Raw genomic sequence first — 23764 nt, 5'->3', positions numbered from 1 at the left:
CCAACTGTGCTGGAATTTGTTAAAAAGTAGCATGGTTTGGTGTGCCATATTTACACTAAAACCTGAAAAGGTTTACTACTATCACCACTTACAATAATTTGCGGGCAGGGTTAACTGGTAGTAGGGCTGGTGCAAGGATTTTTGCCACTCTAGGCAAAAGCTAATTTTGCTGCCTCCTTCACTCTGCCCTGTGGCTCCCCCCCCCCTTTGACAAGCCCTGCCTTTTATGTAATTTTCTGGGGTGACACACTGTAACAAACCGGGCCCTTTCTCAAGTAATCTCTTTACTACTGGTGTTACACACTGTAACAAACCTCCTCCTCATGGAATCTTCTTACTACTGGGGTGACACACTGTAACAAACCTCCTCCTCATGTAATCTCCTTACTACTGGGGTGACACACTGGAACAAACCTCCTCCTCATGTAATCTCCTTACTACTGGGGTGACACACTGTAACAAACCTCCTCCTCATGTAATCTCCTTACTACTGGGGTGACACACTGGAACAAACCTCCTCCTCATGTAATCTCCTTACTACTGGGGTGACACACTGGAACAAACCATCTCATGCTGACACCTTTGTCCATGTCAGGAACTGTCCAGAGCAGGAGAGGTTTGCAATGGGGATTTTCTCCTGCTCTGGACAGTTCCTGATAGGGACAGAGGTGTCAGCAGAGAGCACTGTGGACAAGACAAAAAAGAAATTAAAAAATAAAAGAATTTCCTCTGTAGCATAGATACTGCTAAAAAGTACTGGAAGGGTAAAGATTTTTTTAATAGAAGTAATTTACAAATCTGTTTTAACTTTCTGGCACCAGTTGATTTAAAAAAAAAAAAAATTAAAAAATTAAAATTGTACCCCTTTTTAAGGAATTGTTTCTACAGAAGGAGATATAGTTTAATACATAGAATTGTCGTTGTTCTGAAGCTCAGCAGGGATGTCTGATATATCAGAAGATAGCTGCAGAATTCAGTATGTAATAGAGAATAAAGAGATCTATTACTTTGATTTTTTTTAAATAGTATTTAATCTTAATTTTTAAATAGCACAAAATACAAAAGGACAAGTGATGTGCAACATTGTGCATCACCAGAACAGGTAACTAGCAATCATAGAAAGAGAGGCCTGATTGTCCTTGCTTCATTTAGTGGTTCCACTGTATTACAACACTGACAGCAGAGAATTTGAGATGACTGTGTTCTGTCCATTCATCCTGCGTCTGTTCTGAGGACACTGACTGTATCCAGTATGCGTTATGAAGGGGTATTTGTTGAGTAAATGCTAGAATTTTATAGGAATTGTTGACATCTAGGAAGTCATATTTTAAGGGTTTGTCTAGTGAAAGAATCAATCTGTGTATGGTGTCAAAAGTAACTTACTAAGACCATGTTATTACCCCCCCAGTGCCCAGATCCCTCCATATCAGCTGAGCTGTCTGGCTTGTAGCTGTGATGTCCCATTACACTCTCTGAAAGCAGTCTGCTCCGTCCCTACCCCCCTCTGCTCAGGAGAGACCAGTAATTAGATTTTTAGTCAGAAAGAAGCCTTTATCAGTAACACTAGTTTCCGTCAGAACAGGCTTACTGCTGCCTTAAAATCTGATGAGCAGTATTACGAGCTCCCCTCTTCACATCAATGGTCTTGTCCTGAGCAGACTGCATTCAGAGAGTCTGACGGGATATTATAGCTACAAGCCAGACAGCTCAGCTGATCTTGAGAGATCTGTGCACCATGGCTAATAACATTATATTGGTAACATTCACAGGTAGTTTCTTCCAGTGGACAACCCCTTTAAGCTGGCTATGGACATAGGGGGAGATTTATCATAACCTGTGCAGAGGAAAAGTTGCTGAGTTGTCCATAGCAACCAATCAGATCGTTTCTTTAATTTTTCAGAGGCCTTTTCAAAAATGAAAGAAGCGATCTGATTGGTTGCTATGGGCAACTCAGCGACTTTTCCTCTGGACAGGTTTTGATAAATCTCCCCCATAGTGCTTAGGGTACTATACCGTATTGTGTCTGAAAAGAGGCATATATAAAATTTCTCACAATGGGAATGATATTTCTCAAGGAAAATCATTGAATCCTAAGAAATCTGCAGAGCCCAAAATGTAATTTTAGACTTTTTCCATCATATTTGTACATGCGCTGTGTTCTGATCAAGGTAACAAGAGAATTTGTTCAGAACCTTGCCGATGATTATTAAAACCATGTCTAAATATTGTTCCTGTATTCCTTGTGGCTACCACAACTGGTGCTTGGGGCAAAAAAATAGTTAAAGGGAACTTGTCACTTCATGAATTCCTACTAGCACTTATTTACATTTGTGAATGTCAATTTTGCTCCTGATATTTATTATTTGCCAAAATGGTAGTGGAGCACATAAAGAAGAAAGAAAAGCTTTCTCTTTGGGCTTAAGGTACAGCCATGTGAGAACGTATATTGGCTAATCTAATACTGAAATAGTGGGTAAAGCCCCATGTTGCGGCCAATGGCTGCACAATGTTGCAGGGATTACAGGAAACCTCATGTAGCCATTGCCCATAGCATGCAGGTATGGTCTTCTCCACACAGCACATGGCTCTGCCCTATAAAGCGTTGAGGTAATACTCAATTGTGCAAATACTTGTGCTGCATTTAGACCATCTAAACTGATATCAGAACTGTGAGGGAAGACATGACACCCTTCATACCACCCCGAATAGAAGGAATATTACATTCCATATCATGTTTCTTTATAACCACTGGATTGTAAGGAGCCATAATGATGCCTATAGAAATATGCCTTCATACTGTACATTCATATGCTCTTCAACATTAATTTCTAGTTTATTTTCTTTATCTTTTGCAGCCCATGCATAGGTATACAGCGTACAGCAGTGGGCTCCAGCCTACGGACCTCCAGATGTTGCAAAACTACAACTCCCAGCATGCTGGGAGTTGTAGTTTTGCAACAGCTGGAGGTCCACAGGTTTGAGACCACTGCTGTACGCTGTATACCTATGCACGGGCTGCAAAAGATAAAGAAAATAAAGTAGAACTTACCTACGTCGGCCTTATGCTGGGGACGGGAACGTCGGACAGCCGTCAGCCTATCACCGGCCGCAGCGATGTTCCGCCCCGGCCAGTGATGGGCTGAACCCACTGTCATGTAAGAAGCTTCTTCTTACATGACCGTGAACTAAGCCTCAGAAGCTGCTTCTTACATGACAGTGGGCTCAGCCTATCACTGGCCGGGGCGGGACATCGCTGCGGCCGGTGATGGGCTGATGGCCGTCCGACGTTCCCGTCCCCAGCGTGTGGCCGACGTAGGTAAGTTAAAGTTTATTTTCTTTATCTTTTCCAGCCCGGGCATAGGGATACAGCGTACAGTAGTGGTCTCAAACCTGCGGACCTCCAGCTGTTGCAAAACTACAACTCACAGCATGCCCGGATCCGGGCATGCTGGGAGTTGTAGTTTTGCAACAGCTGGAGGTCCGCAGGTTGGAGACCACTGGCGTGCAGTGAGTTCCAGCACCGGTGGCCCCTAACAAAGAGGAGGAGGGGAGTGCTTGCGGGTGACATGTGAGTAGTACCCCGCTGGGCTGATAATTAATTGGGGGGGGAGCAGAACAGCGCTGGCAGGTAACATGATTTCGTTGGGGGAGCAGAACAGTGCTGGTGGGTAACATGATTTGGGAGGAGCAGAAGAGCGCTTGCGGGTCACATGATTTGGGGTGGGGGTGAAAGAAATTCAGTTATATACCGTGGAACCGCCCTAAGTTACAAAAATACCGTGATGCACATATTTGGTCATACCGCCCAGCTCTACATTAACTCTTACACCATTTTATGGTGTACTATGAAGAAGTGATTCTAGGGAAAATCATCTACACAATATGATGCCACATGGAGGCATGATACAGTGGCACATTGAGTACTGATGGCTTCATAAGTAGCTCTGAAAAGTCAGGGGTAGAAGGTTCAACAGTGGATTCCCATTCATCAGCCCAGACACATCATGGAGATGTCCTAATGAAATAGAAGCCTGTCCTGGTTACAAGTTCAACCCAAGTATACTAAGCTAAAAATCAAAAAGTTACAAAAACATTTTTTCCCCCATTATTGAACAAAATTATGTCTTTCCCATCTGGTTAAGGGTTCACATAGAGCATATAGCGATGTTCTGCATCATAAACCAAACAATGGGGGGAATTTACTGACGCTGTGTCTCCATTTGGCAGTTTTTTGAGCCACAGCCAGAAGTGTATTTAAAAGAAATGGGTAATATAAAGGAAGGACTTGTACCTCTCATTCCTGCTGAATCCACTTCTGACTTCAGATTAAAAATTGCAGTGGCAATTGTCCCAAAAAACTGCCAATTGAAAACCCAGCCGAAGACGTTGTGGTCTTCAGTAAACCCCGCCAAGCTATTGGATTCAAAATATTCATTACCAGTTCCTAAGTGAACTATAGTTAATCTGCCGGGCAGTGAAGGTCCCACCCCCTGCCCACTTTTTTTTTAAATTGACGAGGGGAGTATAAACCTGCAAAAAATGTGCAAATACTTGCAGCTTTTGTATGCCAACAACAGGCGTACAAAAGATACAAGATTCCTCCCCAATGTATTTCAACTCCCCAGCTGTGGATTTACTGCAGATTTTGGTATGGAATATTCTGCAGCATATTCACCCTGTGTGAATAAGCCCTTATACGTCTAAGAAAACTTTTATATTTAGTACATTATTTGAAGGCGTTGTATAGGATTAGAAAACATGGCTGCTTTGTCCAGAAATGGGTCCATGAGTTGTGTCTGGTATCGCTGCTAAGCTTAAAGGAAAACTGTCACCAAATCCTCCCCCCCCCCCCCCCCCCCCCCCCCCGCACTTACCAGAGATACTGGCTGGTAGTGTGGGGGATGCTGATCAATATGATGCCTACCATGCCCGGATCCGTCTGCCCGTTATCTTCATTATTCCAGATATGCAAATCATCTAACTGGCACGAGCGGGGTTACTGCCATCAACTGGCACTGTGACGTCACCTCTACTCGGCCCGCAGCACCGCCCAACTTATGCATAGTCATACCCTCCCTGACTATGCCTAAGTTGGGCGATGCTGCGGGCCGAGTAGCTGTGACGTTACAGTGCCAGTTGATGGCAGTAACCCCGTCCGTGCCAGTTAGAAGATGATTTGCATATCTGGAATAATGAAGCTAACGGGCAGACGGATCCGGGCATGGTAGGCATCATATTGATCAGCACCGCCCAACTTATGCATAGTCATACCCTCCCTCCGTATCTCCCTCTCCTCCCCGCTCTGTATGTGACTCCACTGCGCATGTGCCGGGGGTTTGATGACAGTTTTCCTTTAAAGGGGTACTCCGGTGGAAAACTTTTTTTCTTTTTATAACGAACTGGTGCCAGAAAGTTAAACAGATTTGTAAATTAAAGAAATTGGGGCTCAGAGTCTTGAATATTGGATTAAATTAGAACGTTTATTAAATATGATATAAAATTGTACATATTTTAAACGAATTAATATTTAATAAACATTTTTATAATCACAATTTTATATCATATTTAATAAACATTTTAATTTCATCCAATATTTAAGACTCTTGAGGCCCAATTTCTTAAATTTGTATCTCCCCTCTTTCGGAACTGTGGGCATAGGTGCTATTTGGGTAGCTCGAGCCATTGGTCACCAGGTTAATACGAGCCTCTCTACCATTTTTTTCCTCCAGATTTGTAAATTACTTCTTTTAAAAAATCTTAATCCTTTCAGTACTTTTTAGCAGCTGTTTGCTACAGAGGAAAATCTTTTATTTTTTGAATATTTTGTCTTGTCCACAGTGCTCTCTGCTGACACCTGATGCTCGTATCTGGAACTGTCCAGAACAGGAGAAAATCCCCATAGCAAACCTATGCTGCTCTGGACAGTTCCTGACACAGACAGAGGTGTCAGCAGAGAGCACTGTGGACAAGACAAAAAAGAAATTCAAAAAGTTAAGAATTTCCTCTGTAGCTTACAGCTGCTAAAAAGTACTAAAAGGATTACGATTTTTTAATAGAAGTAATTTAAAAATCTGTTTAACTTTCTGGCACCAGTTCATTTAAAAAGAAAAAAAAAAAAAAAAATTCCACCCGAGTACCCCTTTTAAATACATTGCAATGCAATACCAGATCCAGTCTGTGGACAGATGTGGTTTTTGGAAGAAAGCTGCCATGTTTTTCTAATTTTGTACAACCTTTTTAAATGCAAAAGTCATGTAGACAAAATATATTTAGCTTATAGCAGCCACTGAGCCACATCTTGCATTTTCTAACCTGCACTGGGGAAGTGGTAACTGGAATTGCATGGATTTCTAAGAACAACTACTCCACTGTTTGACTGCATTAGCTTAAAAGGGGTTTTCCAGGACTATGGGGGAGATCTATCAAAACCTGTGTAGAGGAAAACTTGACCAGTTGCCCATAGCAACCAAACAGATCACTTCTTTTTATTTTTTAAAAAGGCCTCTGAAAAAATGAAATAAGCAATCTGATAGCTTGCTATGGGCAACCGGTCAAGTTTTCCACTACACTGGTTTTGATAAATCTCCTTCTATATGATTGTCGGTACCCTACCGATTCATGATTGATGGCTATGTTGTGCATAGGATAGGCCATTCGCCAAACAGTCCCAGAAAACCAATTTAAGCATGAAGTCTAAGGGCAAATTCTACTGGAAATCTACACCAGTTCCAAGCTGGCATAGATTTCTGAGGCTGCCGCACGGTCCACCTCACATGTGCCTGGATCTCCAAGTACTCCAGTTCTGAGATTGTGAACATTGTCTTTAACCATAGAATGAAACTGTTTATTTTATATGGATTTCCTAAGGAAGGTGATCAGTGCATGATTGTCAACTATGGCTCTATGTGTGAATATGTTCTTAGGTGAGTCCTCCTGCTTACTATCATTCTATCAGGAGAAGTCATTTCTGATCCTCTGTTCCGTGGCCATGTTACAGTGGTCTTTATATATAAACAATGGGAATAATAATGCTAGTGATTCCAGGCATCGTGTATGACGGGAGACTTCCAGGGAGGCAGGCAGTGGTCTCCACCTTTTGGTAGTGACTGGTAGGTTGATCCCTGAGCAGAACCTGTCAGAATTTGCAAGTTCAGTCTTTGGCTGTAATTTCCTTGAATTTCAGGTCAGTAAAGAAATAAATAGAGGCCAAAGAGAAAGCAGGAGCACGTTCATCCCGCTCCTGGAGGCAGCATTTGGTGGTAATGTTCAAGGTGCCATCTTGTCTTCAGGCCTGTGCAGGTCGACCTTTCTGAGATTATTGCATCTGTCCATTGTCTTTCATTTCTCAGAGTTGCAGCCAGCTTCTCTCTCTGGGCCCCTTAGGTTGGTATATATATGTATTGGCACAGGCAGTGAGCCAAGAGCTTCAGTCTACTGTGGTGGCCTCACTCCAAGACTTTATCTTCTTCCTCTCTCTCATGGTGACTACGTTTAAAAAATCCCAGCTGAACAGAGAGAAAGAACAAGCAGGTTAGACTAATGTCCCCTCTTCTCCATTATTAATAGATACATGCTTATTTTCTATAGGCAAGGATTAAAGAATAATATCTGCTCTACAATGTTCTGTCCTATAGCCAAAGCTTTGTCACACCATCTGCTAAAGGTTGATTCATTGCACCCTGGCTGCAGACCCATGCTTTACTCTGGTCAGGACAACCCGGACACCATTTCAGACTGCACCAAAGCATCGCCAGTCATCCAGCACGGAGCGAAGTTCACTCTATGCATCGGATGACTGGGGTACCGCAGCATAGATCACAGGGGTCCCCAGCGGCGGGACCCCTGCGATCAGACAATTTATCCCCTATCCTTTGAATAGGGGATAAGATGTCTAGGGGAGGAGTACCCCTTTAACTCCAACCTCTTATATCTGAAGTGTGAACAACATTATCCAAAATATGTGATGAAAAAAAAAGTAAATATACACTGCTCAAAAAATAAAGGGAACACTTAAACAACACAATGTAACTCCAAGTCAATCACACTTCTGTGAAATCACACTGTCCACTCAGGAAGCAACACTGATTGACAATCAATTTCACATGCTGTTGTGCAAATGGAACATAGAACAAGCAATTAGCAAGACACCCCTAATATAGGAGTGGGTCTGCAGGTGGTAACCACAGACCACTTCTCAGTTCCTATGCTTCCTGGCTGATGTTTTGGTCATTTTTGAATGCTGGTGGTGCTTTCACTCTAGTGGTAGCATGAGACGGAGTCTACAACCCACACAAGTGGCTCAGGTAGTGCAGCTCATCCAGGATGGCACATTAATGCGAGCTGTGGCAAGAAGGTTTGCTGTGTCTGTCAGCGTAGTGTCCAGAGCATGGAGGCACTACCAGGAGACAGGCCAGTACATCAAGAGACATGTAGGAGGGCAACAACTCAGCAGCAGGACGCTACCTCTGCCTTTGTGCAAGGAGGAGCACTGCCAGAGCCCTGCAAAATGACCTCCAGCAGGCCACAAATGTGCATATGTCCACTCAACTGGTCAGAAACAGACTCCATGAGGGTAGTATGAGGGCCCGACGTCCACAGGTGGGGGTTGTGGTTACAGCCCAACACCGTGCAGGACGTTTGGCATTTGCCAGAGAACATCAAGATTAGCAAATTCGCCACTGGTGCCCTGTGCTCTTCACAGATGAAAGCAGGTTCACACTGAGCACATGTGACTGACGTGACAGAGTCTGGAGACACCGTGGAGAACGTTCTGCTGCCTGCAACATCCTCCAGCATGACCGGTTTGGCTGCTGGTCAGTAATGGTGTTGGGTGGCATTTCTTTGGGGGGCCGCACAGCCCTCCATGTGCTTGCCAGGGTAGCCTGACTGCCATTAGGTATCGAGATGAGATCCTCAGACCCCTTGTGAGACCATATGCTGGTGCGGTTGGCCCCCTCGGTTCCTCCTACTGCAAGACAATGCTAGACCTCATGTGGCTGGAGTTTGTCAGTAATTCCTGCAAGAGGAAGGCATTGATGCTATGGACTGGCCCCGCTCGTTACATATAGCTTGAATCAGATTGAGCACATCTGGGATATCATGTCTTGCTCCATCCACCAACACCACGTTGCACCACAGACTGTCCAGGAGTTGGCAGATGCTTTAGTCCAGGTCTGGGAGGACATCCCTCAGGAGACCATCCGTCACCTCATCAGGAGCATGCCCAGGCGTTGTAGAGAGGTCATATGGGCACGTGGAGGCCACACACACTACTGAGCCTCATTGACTTGTTTTAAGGACATTACATGAAAGTTGGATCAGCCTGTAGTGTGGTTTTCCACTTTGATTTTGAGTGTGACTCCATATCCAGACCTCCATGGGTTGATAAATTTGATTTCCATTGATAATTTTTGTGTGATTTTGTTGTCAACACATTCAACTATGTAAAGACAAAAGTATTTCATATGATTAGTTCATTCATTCAGATCTAGGATGTGTTATCTTATTGTCCCATTTATTTTTTTGAGCAATATATATATATATATATATATATATATATATATATCATATATATCATCTGATACACTAGAACCGGATACAGGAACCACTGTTCTAGCAACATGCTGCTAGGGTGATGGACAAACAATAAACAGCCTAGATATGGGTCATGGAGAAGCCACTGGGGACCTCCCGATGTTTTATAGTTCAGGCAGCATGAAAGGTATGACAGGTTTCCTTTAAATCAATGATGAACCCCCACTGGCGGCAGCTCATAAAATATATGGTGCATATTATTTATGTACAAATTAGAAAAAAGAGCTAAGACAATACATATAAAGGTAGTTATTATCAATGAACTAAATGGAAAGCCTATAACTTCATATACAGTAACTGGTTGGCTTTGAAACAATACTTTCTTACCCTCCACAGAGCCAGGACTAAGAGAGCCAATAGCAGGAGCCCTCCTATCGTACTGCTGACTATAATCCATATTGGAACCTCCCACTCCTCCTGTTTGGAAATTTCAAAGGTAATCTAAAAATAATAAATAAATAAAATTTCAACTGTGCAAAATTACATAAACTAATTTTGAAACACTTCAAAAAGCACGTTTGTAATGAACACAAAGCAAAGTGATGTTTTTTCCAGTAGGAGGCAGTATAATCCTGATTCTAAGTTTAGTCTACATTGATTATAGTTTTCTCTTTCCTATATTTTACCTAAAAATTAACACCACAAAAACTGCCCTGACATTTTGCACACCCTAGTTGGATTTTTTGTGGCCTTTTTTTTGAAAAATAGTCTGTTTTAGTCATGGATTTTTTTTCTTTGCCATTTTTCCCCTGCGTTTTGTCATGAAAAGTCATGTGATTCCTTCGTCATATGACTCAAGGATTTTATTGAAGAAATTGGGGGGAGGGTAGAAAAAAATAGCCAATGCTATAAATGAAGTGCAAGGCCAAAATTTGTTGAAAAAAAATTCCATAGTCTCAATATCCTATATTGAATGCAATATTGAAAAACTGCCACTTAACCCAAAACTGCAATAAAAAAGGCCAAAGTTCAAAAATCCCTGTTGACTTTCGGCCAACATCTGACTGCAGCATTTTTTTGTTTTGTTTTTAACAAAAAAAACACTGTGCGCCATTTGTGGCTTTTTTTATTTTTGCAAAAACAAACATGAGCAAACCTAGGCTGAGCCCTTCAACTAAGCGGTGTTGAACAAGGAGATACAGTTAGCTGATGTACGACTGATATAAATGGATTGAGACAATCCTTTTCCAAAAGATTCACAAAAATGACAGCAGTTACGTACACAACGTACATAGATTGTTAAAGGGGTACTCCCCTGGAAAACATCTTTTTTTCTAAATCCACTGGTACCAGAAAGTTAAACAGATTTGTAATTTACTTCTATTTAAAAATCTTAATCCTATGAAAGCAAAAACAGTCCCAGTAATTTAGTGCCTCAAATTTTCTTAAAGCCCAGTAAGGAGCTCCACCTACAAACATGTCCAGAAAAATTTGAGGGCATCAAACAAGACTGCTATAGCAGGGGTATATTTGGCAAACACAAGGAAAACACTCACGTTTCCTATGATTTCTTGACCATCCGGTCGTTCTTTTATTATATTTCCACAATTGCAGAGGATTGAACAGCATACAGATATTCCCAGCCAAAGCACCTCCACATATCAGAGAGAGTCAGGATCTGACGCACAACGTTTTGGGGTCCACCCCCTTACACACACACAGGCATGACTGAGCAAGGGGGTGGACCCCCTTACTCCTCTGCAATTGTGGAAATACAAATAAAAAAACAACCGGATGCTCAAGAAATCATAGTGTTTGCCAAATATACCCCTGCTATAGCAGTGTTGTTTGATGCCCTGGAATCTTTTTGGACAAAATCTTAATTCTTCCGGTACTTATTAGCTGCTGTATACTAGAGAGAAAATTCTTTTCTTTTTGAATTTCCTTTCTGTCTGACCACAGTGCCCACACCTCTGTCCATGTCAGGAACTGTCCAGAGCAGGATAGGTTTGCTATGGGGGATTTGCTCTTACTCTGGACAGTTCCTGAAATGGACAGAGGTGTCAGCAGAGAGCACTGTGGTCAGGCAGAAAGTGTCTATGTGTCTATTGTAGACACAGATCTGCCCCTTTACACTGCTTGTCTAATTTACACTCTTGCTCAAGCTTTACAAAAGTACACTCCTTTGATACATTTTGTGCTAATATAGAAACGCCCCCCCTTGCTCTACTGTGCACCCCTTCTCTACCTCACACTTCACAGAGCTGTGGCATTTTCCCGCTGTACACTGCTCACATAGCTAGAAGTGCCGGAGCAGCACTGTGCGCCGAACAAAACTCTGCACAATAGTAAAATCATAAATCTTTATAAAGTACACAGAGGGGGAGATTCAAAGGGGTGAGAGTCCAGTTTACATAAAAAATTTCACACCAGCTTTTTGATAGTGTAGAAATCACAGAAATGGTTGTAGTTTTATTGTTTTTTTTTTTCTTCTCATTTTAGATATGTGAATGTGGAGGACTACGTCAGATTCAGCAGATTGCGATGATGAACAGCATTTTTTTTTAAATGTAAATAAAGGGGTTAAAGAGTGTTTTTATTTAAATAAAATATTTTTTTTCAATGTGTTGTGTTTTTTTATAATTGAATTTTCAGGCTTAGTAGTGGAAGGCGTCTTGTAGACAGAATCCATTACTAAGCCGGGGCTTAGCGTAAGCCCCAAAATCTGTTGGTGCTAACCCCCAATTATTACCCCTGTACCCACCGCCACAGGGGTACCGGTAAGAGCCGGTACCAACAGGCCCGGAGCGTTAAAAATGACGCTCCTGGGCCTATTCGGTAACAGGCTGGCGTTATTTAGGGTGGGGGGTTAGTAACAATGGTCCTCGCCCACCCTGGTAACGTCAGGCTGTTGCTTATTGGTTTGTATCTGGCTGATAATGAAAAAATGGGGAAGCCACACATGTTTTTTTTTTTACTTATAAAAAAAAACCTAAAAAACTAAACACATAGGGTTCCCCCTATTTTCATTCTCAGCCAGATACCAACCAAGCACAAACAGCCTGAGGTTACCAGGATGGATGAGGACCATTGTTACTTGCCCTCCCCAGCCTAAATAATGCCAGCCTTTTGCCGGCTAGGCCCAGGAGCGCCATTTTTGACGCTCCGGGCCTGTTGGTATCGGCTCTTCCCAGCACGCCTGTGGCGGTGGGTACTGGGGTAATAATTGTAGGTTAGCGCTAGCTGATTTTGGGGGTAACGCTAAGCCCCGGCTTAGTAATGGATTCCTTCTATAAGACCGCTTCCACTACTAAGCCTTAAAATTCAATGATAAAAAACACAACACATTGAAAAAAAATTTCATTTGAAAAAACACTCCCCTACAGCCCTCGTTAACCCTTTTATTGAAATTAAACAAACGTTGGTCATCATTGCAGTCCACAAATCTGATGTAGTCAGGTATCTGAAATGACAAGAAAAGAAAGACAAGAAATATGGGTTAGTACATTTTTGCGCTCTCCCCTGGGGAGAGAGCACATATTGCAGCGTGTTCATAAACAGTGAGACTCCAATTGTTGCTTAACTACAGGGAGACTCCAGCTGTTGCTTAACTACAGCCCCTGTAGTTAAGCAACAGCTGGAGTCTCCCTGTTTGGGAACACACTGCCAGAAAGGCTCTGTTCCTGTTATGCAAAACGCATAATGAGAACAGAGTCAGGCCTGGACTGTGTAGCTCGATCTGTCCCTCTGCCCTTGGACTACTACTCCCATCATGGGACAGAGTCTGTCCCATGATGAGAGTAGTTGTAGTACCGCAGCACTGAGGGATGGACCTTCTTCCTCCGGTTGCGGGACTTTTAGGTCTACTACTCCCATCATGGACAGACTCCGTCCATGATGGGAGTTATAGTCCAAGGGCTGAGGTACAGATCACAGCAGGTCATTCTGCTGAGACCCACTGCAATCCGTATTTATTAAGTTAACAAACCGGCGGCACATGCGGCTACATTGCACTCCCCGCCGGCTCCAGGCTCCTGTATACATCTCTCACAATTCATAATCGACACTACCGGGAGACCGGAGCTCTGATTGGTGAATAGATTTTAACCAATCAGAGCTCCCGTCTCCCGGCAGCGGCAATTATGAATTATGATAGTGTATACAGTATTCCCCGCCCGGAGCCGGCGAAGAGCGCAGTGGAGCCACATGTGGCTGCCGGCTTGTTAACTTAATGCTGATCACAGAAGGTCTCTGGAGAAACTCCCATCATGGACAGAGTCTGTCCATGATGGGAGTAGTAGTCCTAAAAGTCCTGCAGCCGGAGGGAGAAGTGCCATCCCTCAGTTCTGCGGTACCACAACTACTCCCATCATGGGACAGACTCTGTCCCATGGTGGGAGTAGTAGTCCAAGGGCAGAGGGACAGATCGAGCTAAACAGTCCAGGCCTGATTCTGTTCTCATTATACGTTTTGCATAATGGGAACAGAGCCTTTCTGGCAGCGTGTTCCCAAACAGGGAGACGGGGATGTGTAAGTGCCATCCCTCAGCGCTGCGGTACTACAGCTACTCCCATCATGTGACAGACTCTGTCCATGATTGGAGTTAAAGTACAGTTAAAGTACAGGGGCAGAAACCCATTTTCCAGAAACTTGCTGCGATTCGCATTTATTAACTGTACAATGTACAAGCGCTCCCCGGCGGCTCCTGTATAAAGCTCTCATAATTTATAATCCCCGCCACCAGGAGACAGGAGCTCTGATTGGTGAATAGCTTTTCACCAATCAGAGCTCCCGTCTTCCGGCTGTGTGGATTATGAATGATGACAGCGTATACAAATTCCCCGCCGGGAGCGCAGTGTAGCCGCATATGCCGCCAGCTTTTACAGTTAATAAATGCGCATCGCAGCGGGTCTCAGAAGAATGACCCGGTGCGATCTGCCCCTCAGCCCCTGGACTATAACTCCCATCATGGGCAGAGTTGGTCCACGATGGGAGTAGTAGTCCTAACTGTCCCAAAACAGTTTATATATTAAGTTTCCAAAATACAAAGGGGAACACAAGTTTCACATTCTCAGATGCCTTCTGACACTTTGGTATGTATCCTACGAGGTGGTGTATATTTGCAGAAGAAAAGTGCTTTTGCGCATTTTTTTTTGCGTAAAAAAAAATGCAGTAAATAAATTCAATTTTACAGTAGAAAGTGTTCTATGGTAAACTTAACCTTAGACATGGTTATGAAGAATTCTATCAGATTTTGTGCAAAAACACCGCAAAAAAAACTCTTGCGCAAATTTTTGTGTTAAAAAAGTTCCACAAGAAAAACTCTAAATAGAATGATAAATTCCCCTCATTGTGTAAAAAGCCCATAAGCCCTATTATCAGATTTATAAGAAAAAGAATTCCAGCAAGAAGAAATCTAAAATGATCACCTGGCGGCTGGGTTCCTCTTCCCGAAAAATAAAAGGACTGTGGAAATTTCGTTGTAATGCAGCAAAACTAACCAGACTGACAAAACGAAAATTCATCTGCAAAAGAAACATTAACAGCATTCAGAATTAGGTGAATCTTTTTTTTTTCTACTCCTATAAATCTGTCTACTATCTATCTATATATCAATCTATCTTCTCATATGTATCTCATATCTAATATCTATCTATTTATCTATCTATCTTCTATCTATCTAGGTGGGATGGTACACACAATTTGGCCAAATGGTAAGCGAAGCACCTCAATTTTGCATTTTTCATTATAGCAATATAGCATTTAATATTTCATCTATATCTTTGTGCTAGCAGTGTGCTGCTGTATTCTCCTGCTTGTGTATATTTAGCCTAGCGGTGTGCACCTGTATGCCGGGTCCATGCAATAGTTGTGTATCAGTATCAGTATGTGTATCTATCTCATACCTATCTATCTATGTCTAATCTTGTTTCAATACAATCCTACTGTATCTCTTATGTAGTCTTCACCAGCAGCTGAGCCTTACCACTTGGAAAGATCTTCTCCACAGATACCCATGCAGAGTAAGTGTTCCCTCTTGGTTGGAGGCCAGACTTATGGTGCACTCAATGGACACCACATCAGAGTTAGTGTGATTCTGAAAAAGATGCGAAGTGATCGGTCATTGTGAGGGGTATTACATGGACAGTGTTGGCACTGTCTTTAGAAGATAGCGGCCATGTATTCCTTATCCTGTACCGCCCCTTTAAAAATATTAGAATATTGCTTTTTCCTCATATTATGGATTTTCTCATGAAAGCATCTCCACTTCTTATAAGGTAATGCTCAAATTATGTCTGAGGTTCATGTGAGGTCTCCTTCATATCAGTATTCGTGACTTCAAGGCACAGATATGGCGGCACCATTTCATAATTGGCGGCTGATGTATATGTGCTTGGATCGGTACAGTCCCTAATAAATTCAATGACCCAAATGTAGTGAGCCAGTTGGGGTCATTTTCCAAGCTTATTAAAGGGGTACTCCCGTGGAAAACTTTTTTTTTAAATCAACTGGTGCCATAAAGTTAAACAGATTTGTAAATCACTACTAAAGAGAAATCCAAAAAAGAAATGCATTTCCTCTGATGTCATGACCACAGTGCTCTCTGCTGACCTCTGCTGTCCATTTAAGGAACTGTCCAGAGCAGCATATGTTTATATGCTATGGGTATTTGCTCCTGCTCTGGACAGTTCCTAAAATGGACAGCAGAGGTCAGCAGAGAGCACTGTGGTCATGACATCAGAGGAAATGCATTTCTTTTTTGGATTTCTCTTTAGTATACAGCCCCTAAAAAGTACTGGAAGGATTAAGATTTTAAGCTTTTCAGTTTAAGTCAAAATTCAGATATGCTCAGGGAATGATCCAAAAAATTGTCACATCCGACTATATTTAGGTCGCTGAATTGTATGGGGCCTGTGCTGACCTTGAGCACAGATATCTATGCAGTCGATTTTAAGTTGTTAAAATGGAAAACACGGGCATACATTCCGCACATATGCACAAACGGGCGGGCACTAGGACTACTCAGATATGTGGCGTCTCATAGACGACAATGCATTTCCGAGTAAAATCCGCAGAAAGAATAGACATGTCGGAAGCCAGAATCAAGATTTCTGATTTCTGGAAATTCTATTGTGTGAACAGTGCAGTGAAATCCCATAAATCAATGGAACTCTGCTACAACAGAATGTCCTGGCAAAACAATCTGGAGGAATTCCGCACGGCCATTAAGACTACATGTTTGAAGTATTCATTGATGTATACCTCTGACTATATGATCATGCAGTGTCATGCATAGGCCATTAGCAACTGTGCAATATAGTCAGATTTGTCAAATATAGTCACATTTGTAAGTGGTCAACTGTAAATAAAATGTGAACAGAGCCTAAATGCTTTACATATATTACCAGCTGTGGTATGTGAGTAAGGTCCTCTTCAGAAGGCTTCCTTCGGTAATCGGTACTGTTACCCCAGACATTGCAGGTTTCATTCCCCTATTGCAGAAAACACAGTTGTAGATAATTTACAGATACCTGGATGTGGCACCTTTTATAGCTATTCATATAGAGAAGCACTGCTATACCTGGTCACTGACTAGATCTTGTAGAAGAACCAACCGATTTCCACCGCGAGTAGCAACTGGGATAGTGATTCTAATGGTGACATCCTCTGGAAAGAAGCCTAGATTTTGGATCTACAATACAATGCACCCAATTAATAACCATTTAGAGAATAGCTTCTTAAAGAGTATGGTCATCTTTACATAGCTTTACAGTTGAATAATATATTCTTAAAGGGGTATTCCCACAATTAAAAGTATTCTCTGAACACTGCTGAGCTCCACTCCAGGCCATTCATGGTCTACTCCTTTAATTACTGGGTCCATTTCTCCCTGTATTGGTGATTGGCGGAGGTCCTAGCGGTTAACCCCCCCCCCCCCCCCCCCCCCTTGATCTTTCTGTCCTGGGGTGTAAAATCCAAATCCATAATAGAAGGTTCATTTCACATTTTGTTCTGGTACCCACTTTTTTTTAATTTACCTTATTGCCCATGGATCAGCAAAATGATAAGGGCCACGACAGTATCCACTTGGAAGTGTAGCGAGCTCCTCTCCTCTGGCAGGGCAATTTTAGGATCTATGCAGGAAATGCAAACTATGATCTGATCAGGGCCGGATTAAGAGCATCATGGGCCTGGTGCTGAAGATTTTGGTGGGCCTAAAGTTGACACGACACAACAGCTGGGTTGTGGCTATTTGTGGGTTTTAGTGCAATGCCATTTACTTACATTATGTGCAAACAGCATGATACACAGAGTGTGACGTAGGCAGGTATTTAATTGGGTTGTTGGCTGGCTAGATAGGTAGCTGAGTCAGTTGTAAGCTTGCTGGGTAAGTAGTTAGGTAAGTAGCTAGCTAGGTAGCCATGTAGGTAGCTAGCAGGTACGTAGATAGGCAGGTAGGTAGGTAGCTAGCAGGTACGGAGATAGGCAGGTAGGTAGCTGTCCCTATCAGGGCCTACACATTGGTGGGCCCAGTGCAAGACTGTAGAGGAATAGTGGTGCAGTTGCCCATAACAACCAATCAGATCGCTTCTTGCCTTTTGAGAAATTAAAGAAGCAATCTGATTGGTTGCTATGGGCAACTGCACCACTCTTCCTCTGCACAGGCAATCTGCTTATAATCCTGTATGTTTATAATAGTTGATCTATTATAACCAGGGCCAGATTAAGGCTGCCTGGAAGACGGAGCACTTCATTATGTTGGTACAGTTCCCCACATTAGGTGCAGTACAGTTCCCTCACATTAGGCGCAGTATAGTTCCCCAACATTAGGTGCAGTACAGTTCCCCACATTAGGTGCAGTACACTTCCCCCACATTAGGTGCAGTACAGTTCCCCCACATTAGGTGCAGTACAGTTCCCCCACATTAGGTGCAGTACAGTTCCCTCACATTAGGTGCAGTATAGTTCCCCAACATTAGGTGCAGTACAGTTCCCCACATTAGGTGCAGTACACTTCCCCCACATTAGGTGCAGTACAGTTCCCCCACATTAGGTGCAGTACACTTCCCCCACATTAGGTGCAGTACACTTCCCCCACATTAGGTGCAGTATAGTTTCCCCCACATTAGGTGCAGTACAGTTCCCCCTCATTAGGTGCAGTATAGTTCCCCCACATTAGGTGCAGTACAGTTCCCCCACATTAGGTGCAGTATAGTTTCCTCCAGATTAGGTGCAGTATAGTTCCTCCACATTAGGTGCAGTATAGTTCCCCCACAGACATACAGCCTTCAGACATATACAGTGTATGGCTGGAGCCTGTATGCCTGTTTACTGCCCCAGTGTTCCTACCACCGCTCCTCTGGGGGGACCGGGGTTATGATCTACTGCTATGGCCTATGGGCCATAGCAGTAGGTCCCGGGACCGGAGGTTGGAACACTGAAGATGACGTGCCGCTGGTGACTTGCCATGCGAGCGTCCTCCTCGATGCTCCGCTCTGTTTTACTCCTATGGGCGCACACATGGGACGTCAGTGATGTCCCTGCGTGCGCTACCTCCCGGCAGCCCCTGTGTTTTTAAAGTTAAGGTGGGGGCCGCTGCAGAGAGGTAACTGCCGGGACATCCTTGTGTCCTGAAAACACAGGGACAGGGATGTCTCGAATGTGACGGGGGGCCCCCTGCGGGCACCGGAAATCGCATGGCCGGCCCTCTTTTTCTGTAAATATAACTGTCGCGTGTCGCCCGTGCTATTTGATGGGCCTATTTTAACGTAGGGGCCTGGAGCGGCAGCTCCATCCGCCCCTACGTTAATCCGGCCCTTGATCTGATGACCCCATATATATTTTATCATATAACCTTTTGCTCTTCTATTATAGTTATTATACTCAATCATAGTAGCTGATATTATTTTGTTTCTCACAGTTACTTGCCTTAAAGGTGCAGTTGAATGGAGGCCCAATTGCATTGTATCTGTCAGCAGATCCCCGAGAGGTGATCTCATATTGGTCCAGGCTGGAATATCTGTGATAGAAAAAGACCTGTCAGATCCTGGTAATGACAAACACACGACAGGTCTAAATGGAAGCACCTAAGCTAGTAAAGTACGGGGAGAGAAAGAATGGGGAACATTTCCATCATCCTGTTTCCTGATCAGATTTTGATTATAAACATGTGTCACCATAAAAGAGTCATTCTCTCACATCAGGTTATAACAAATGGGATTCTATCTCATCTGACTGTACAAGAAGCTCCTGGGCGTCCAAAAATGTCCCGCTCTGAAATGTGCGCAGGCTATAAAAGTGACTTAATATGACAAGTGTGCGACATGTACAGCCAGACACCTCACAGAGAGTGCTCCTTCTGGCTCCCGAATAAAGCGCCTATCATTTCTGCACAATGCATATTCCAAGTGCATTTGGGGGTCACCCAAAAGTTTCTGAATTTCTGTGTCTCTACATAATAACTGGATGCAGATCAAGTGAAAATAAGCAGAAGATCGAGTGACACATACATCTGGAGAGATGCACTGTATCTATGTATGAAGCACAAAATACATAACAGAAGAAGACTGGGGAAGGGGCAATGGCCATGAAAATGTTACCATGTCTTATCTAATGAGAAAATAGTCACTGTTTATGCTTCTCTTAATGCTTTACAGTGCAGCTCAGCCTGTTCATACTGGATGGTGTGGATAAGCACAGGTTCATCAGAATGTTAGGAAAGAAAAAGATACATTTCGAAACACTACAGAGAGAAGATTTTCAGATGTAACAAGTGCTATAAACGTATAAAGGAAAATAAGCTTTAAAAGGAACCTGACAAATTAAAAATGATATCCAATCTGCCAGGGTCATGTTATAGAGCAGGAAGAGCTAAGGGCTAAGTAGTCAAGTGGGCGGTGCTAATCACTGATTGACAGCTTTCTCTATATGATCACTTAGATAGCAGTCACCACCAAGAAGGACCACCCACTTTTCTACTTAGCCGGCTGGGTTCACACCACGTTTTGTTAAATACGGTTCCCGTATACGGCTGGGAGGAGGGGGGCGGGGCTTAATCGCGGCCGTATGCGGTTTCCCCACCGTAGGCAAAAACGCGGTCGACCACGTTTTTGCCTGCAGTCGGGAAACCGCATACGGCCGAAAACGAAGCCGACCGGAGGCTGCGGTTCACTCCGGTCGGCTCATAGACATACATTAAATACGGTACCCGAATATGGCTGAGTGCGGGTGCCGCGATTAAGCTCCGCCCCCCTCCTCCCAGCCGTATACGGGAACTGTATTTAACAAAACGTGGTGTGAACCCAGCCTAAGCAGCGATTGATATAAATAAATGACAAGTTATCCCAGTACTTTTTCCTAGAGTTCCCCGCAATGGTTTACGTGTACAAAAGACACATATAATATGTTTGACTGAACAGCACAAACCGTATTTTTCGTATTTTTTGTGTCTTATACGGCAAATAAACATTTTGTTTGCATTAAAACCTTGTCATATCGCGGCGGTCCCTGCGGCCATCAACGGCCGGGACCCGCGGCTAATACAGGACATCACCGATCGCGGTGATGCCCTGTATTAACCCTTCAGACGCGGTGATCAAAGCTGACCGCCGCGTCTGAAGCGAAAGTGAAGCTAACCCGGCTGTTCATTCGGGCTGTTCGGGACCGCCGTGGTGAAATTGCCGCGTCCTGAACAGCTTACAGGATGCCGGGAGGGACCCTACCTGCCTACTTGGTGTCCGATCGGCAAACGACTGCTCCGTGCCTGGATCCCCTGCATAGCCGGCGCTCTCCTTCATTGTCATCACGTCGTCTCGCACGCCGTACCGTCATCCAATAGGAGCGGCGTGCGTAGCGACATGATGGCGGCGACGGAGAGCGAGGATCCTGGGCAGCTGAGATGTTCCGGAGCGACGGGGACACCCCGGGGACACGGCGACAGCAATGGGGGCAACATCCAGGGCAGCGGTGACAGGTCCGGAGCGGTGGGGACACGTGAGTATTACTTCCTATACCAGTGGTCTTCAACCTGCGGACCTCCAGATGTTGCAAAACTACAACTCCCAACATGCCCGGACAGCCAACGGCTGTCCGGGCATGCTGGGAGTTGTAGTTTTGCAACATCTGGAGGTCCGCAGTTTGAAGATCACTGTCCTATACTTTACATTGCAGTATTTGGTTCAGAATCTTTTTTTTCTAGATTTTCCTCCTTTAAAATTGGGTGCGTCTGATATGCCGGAGTGTCTTATACGGCGAAAAATACGGTACCTAGTAAACAGAAGATCGGATTCATACTTCAAGTTAAAGTTCAATAAGACTTTGTTATCGGAAATTGTACCCTCCAGTTCTTCGCTGTCACTATAGAAAGAAATAGCATTATGTAATAACCCTGTAATAGCATAGCAGAGTGATATTCATATACAATCACTACAATAATGACAGCACTCACACAGCATACACATATACTACAGGCAGTGTACAGTTATACACAGTACAGATATATAACTTGTCATTGAACAGTAAACTGATTATATCTTATACTAAGCTGAATTTTAATAGTAAATAGTAGCAATGTTTTTTTTATATTATAAATACCCCCAAAACATTGTTTAACCCTATGAACTCTGCAATGAATGCTGATCATAAGAGGGCTCATTCTTAGTATGGGCAATCAGTTAAGGGCCAATTTAACCCCTTAAGGACCAGGGTTTTTTCCATTTTTGCATTTTCGTTTTTTGGTCCTTGCCTTTAAAAAATCATAACTCTTTTAATTTTGCACCTAAAAATCCATATGATGGCTTATTTTTTGCGCCACCAATTCTACTTTGTAATGACATCAGTCATTTTGCCCAAAAATCTACGGTGAAACGGGAAAAAAAATCATTGTGAGACAAAATTGAAAAAAAAACGCTGTTTTGTAACTTTTGGGGGCTTCCGTTTCTACGTAGTAAATTTTTCAGTAAAAATGACACCTTCTCTTTATTCTGTAGGTCCATACGATTAAAATGATACCCTACTTATGTAGGTTTGATTTTGTCGTACTTCTGGAAAAAATCATAACTACATGCAGGAAAATTTATAAGTTTAAAATGGTCATTTCTGACCCCTATAACTTTTTTATTTTTCCGCGTATGGGGCGGTATGAGGGCTCATTTTTTGCACCGTGATCTGAAGTTTTTAACGGTACCATTTTTGCATTGATAGGACTTATTGAATTTTTTTGCGCGCACGCCATTGACCGTGCGGTTTAATTAATGATATATTTTTATAATTCGGACATTTCCGCACGCGGTGATACCATATATGTTTATTTTTATTTTTATTTACACTGTGTTTTTTTTTTATTGGAAAAGGGGGGGTGATTCAAACTTTTAATAGGGGAGGAGTTAAATGATCTTTATTCACTTTTTTTTCCACTTTTTTTTTGCAGTGTTATAGCTCCCATAGGGACCTATAACACTGCACACACTGATCTTAATCATTGATCACTGGTTTCTCATAAGAAACCAGTGATCAATGATTCTGCCGCTTGACTGTTCATGCCTGGATCTCAGGCACTGAGCAGTCATTCGGCGATCGGACAGCGAGGAGGTAGGTAGGGACCCTCCTGCTGTCCTGTAAGCTGTTCGGGATGCCGCAATTTCACTGCGGCTATCCCCAACAGCCCACTGAGCTAACCGGCACACTTTCACTTTCACTTTAGACGCGGCGTTCAACTTTGAACGCCGCGTCTAAAGGGTTAATAGCGCGCGGCACTGCGATCAATGCCGCGCGCTATTAGCCACGGGTCCCAGCCATTGTTAGAGGCCGTGGCCATGCGTTATAGATTAGGAGCGGACACATGACGTTCCAGTACGTCATGTGTCCTTAAGGGGTTAAGGACACCAGGACAGTATTACTAGGGCCTAAGTGTTAGGGAATATTTAGGTGGTTTTAAAGGGGTATTCCAGGCAAAAACTTTTTTATATATATCAACTGGCTCCGGAAAGTTAAAAAGATTTGTAAATTACTTCTATTAAAAAATCTTAATCCTTACAATAGTTATTAGCTTCTGAAGTTGAGTTGCTGTTTTCTGTCCAACTGCTTTCTGATGACTCACGTCCCGGGAGCTGTGCAGTTCCTAAGGGGATATTCTCCCATCATGCACAGCTCCCGGGACGTGACATCATCATTGAGCAGTTAGACAGAAAACTTCAGAAGCTAATAACTATTGGAAGGATTAAGATTTTTT

The 23764-nt window shown here is 43.3% G+C and overlaps 1 protein-coding gene across 3 annotated transcripts in view; it reads right to left on the bottom strand.

Annotated features, from left to right (window-relative positions):
- Positions 1 to 6681: 6681 nt before the first annotated feature.
- The window catches only part of ITGA11 (integrin subunit alpha 11), a 151591-nt gene continuing 134508 nt past the window's right edge, over positions 6682 to 23764 (bottom strand). For all 3 annotated transcript variants that reach the window (XM_056571622.1, XM_056571623.1, XM_056571620.1), the window contains 8 exons: positions 21802 to 21891; positions 19465 to 19555; positions 17117 to 17227; positions 16941 to 17027; positions 15521 to 15631; positions 14964 to 15059; positions 9922 to 10035; positions 6682 to 7505 (listed from right to left, as the gene is read on the bottom strand). In XM_056571622.1, coding sequence (XP_056427597.1) covers positions 7446 to 7505; positions 9922 to 10035; positions 14964 to 15059; positions 15521 to 15631; positions 16941 to 17027; positions 17117 to 17227; positions 19465 to 19555; positions 21802 to 21891 — 760 coding nt within the window. In that variant the 3' untranslated portion in view covers positions 6682 to 7445. The remainder of the gene's footprint in view (positions 7506 to 9921; positions 10036 to 14963; positions 15060 to 15520; positions 15632 to 16940; positions 17028 to 17116; positions 17228 to 19464; positions 19556 to 21801; positions 21892 to 23764) is intronic.

This window comes from Hyla sarda, chromosome 4 (genome assembly GCF_029499605.1).
Source record: "Hyla sarda isolate aHylSar1 chromosome 4, aHylSar1.hap1, whole genome shotgun sequence".
NCBI lineage: Eukaryota > Metazoa > Chordata > Amphibia > Anura > Hylidae > Hyla > Hyla sarda.
Note: the sequence above shows the minus strand (reverse complement) of the source record. Positions and strands in the feature narration are given on the sequence as shown.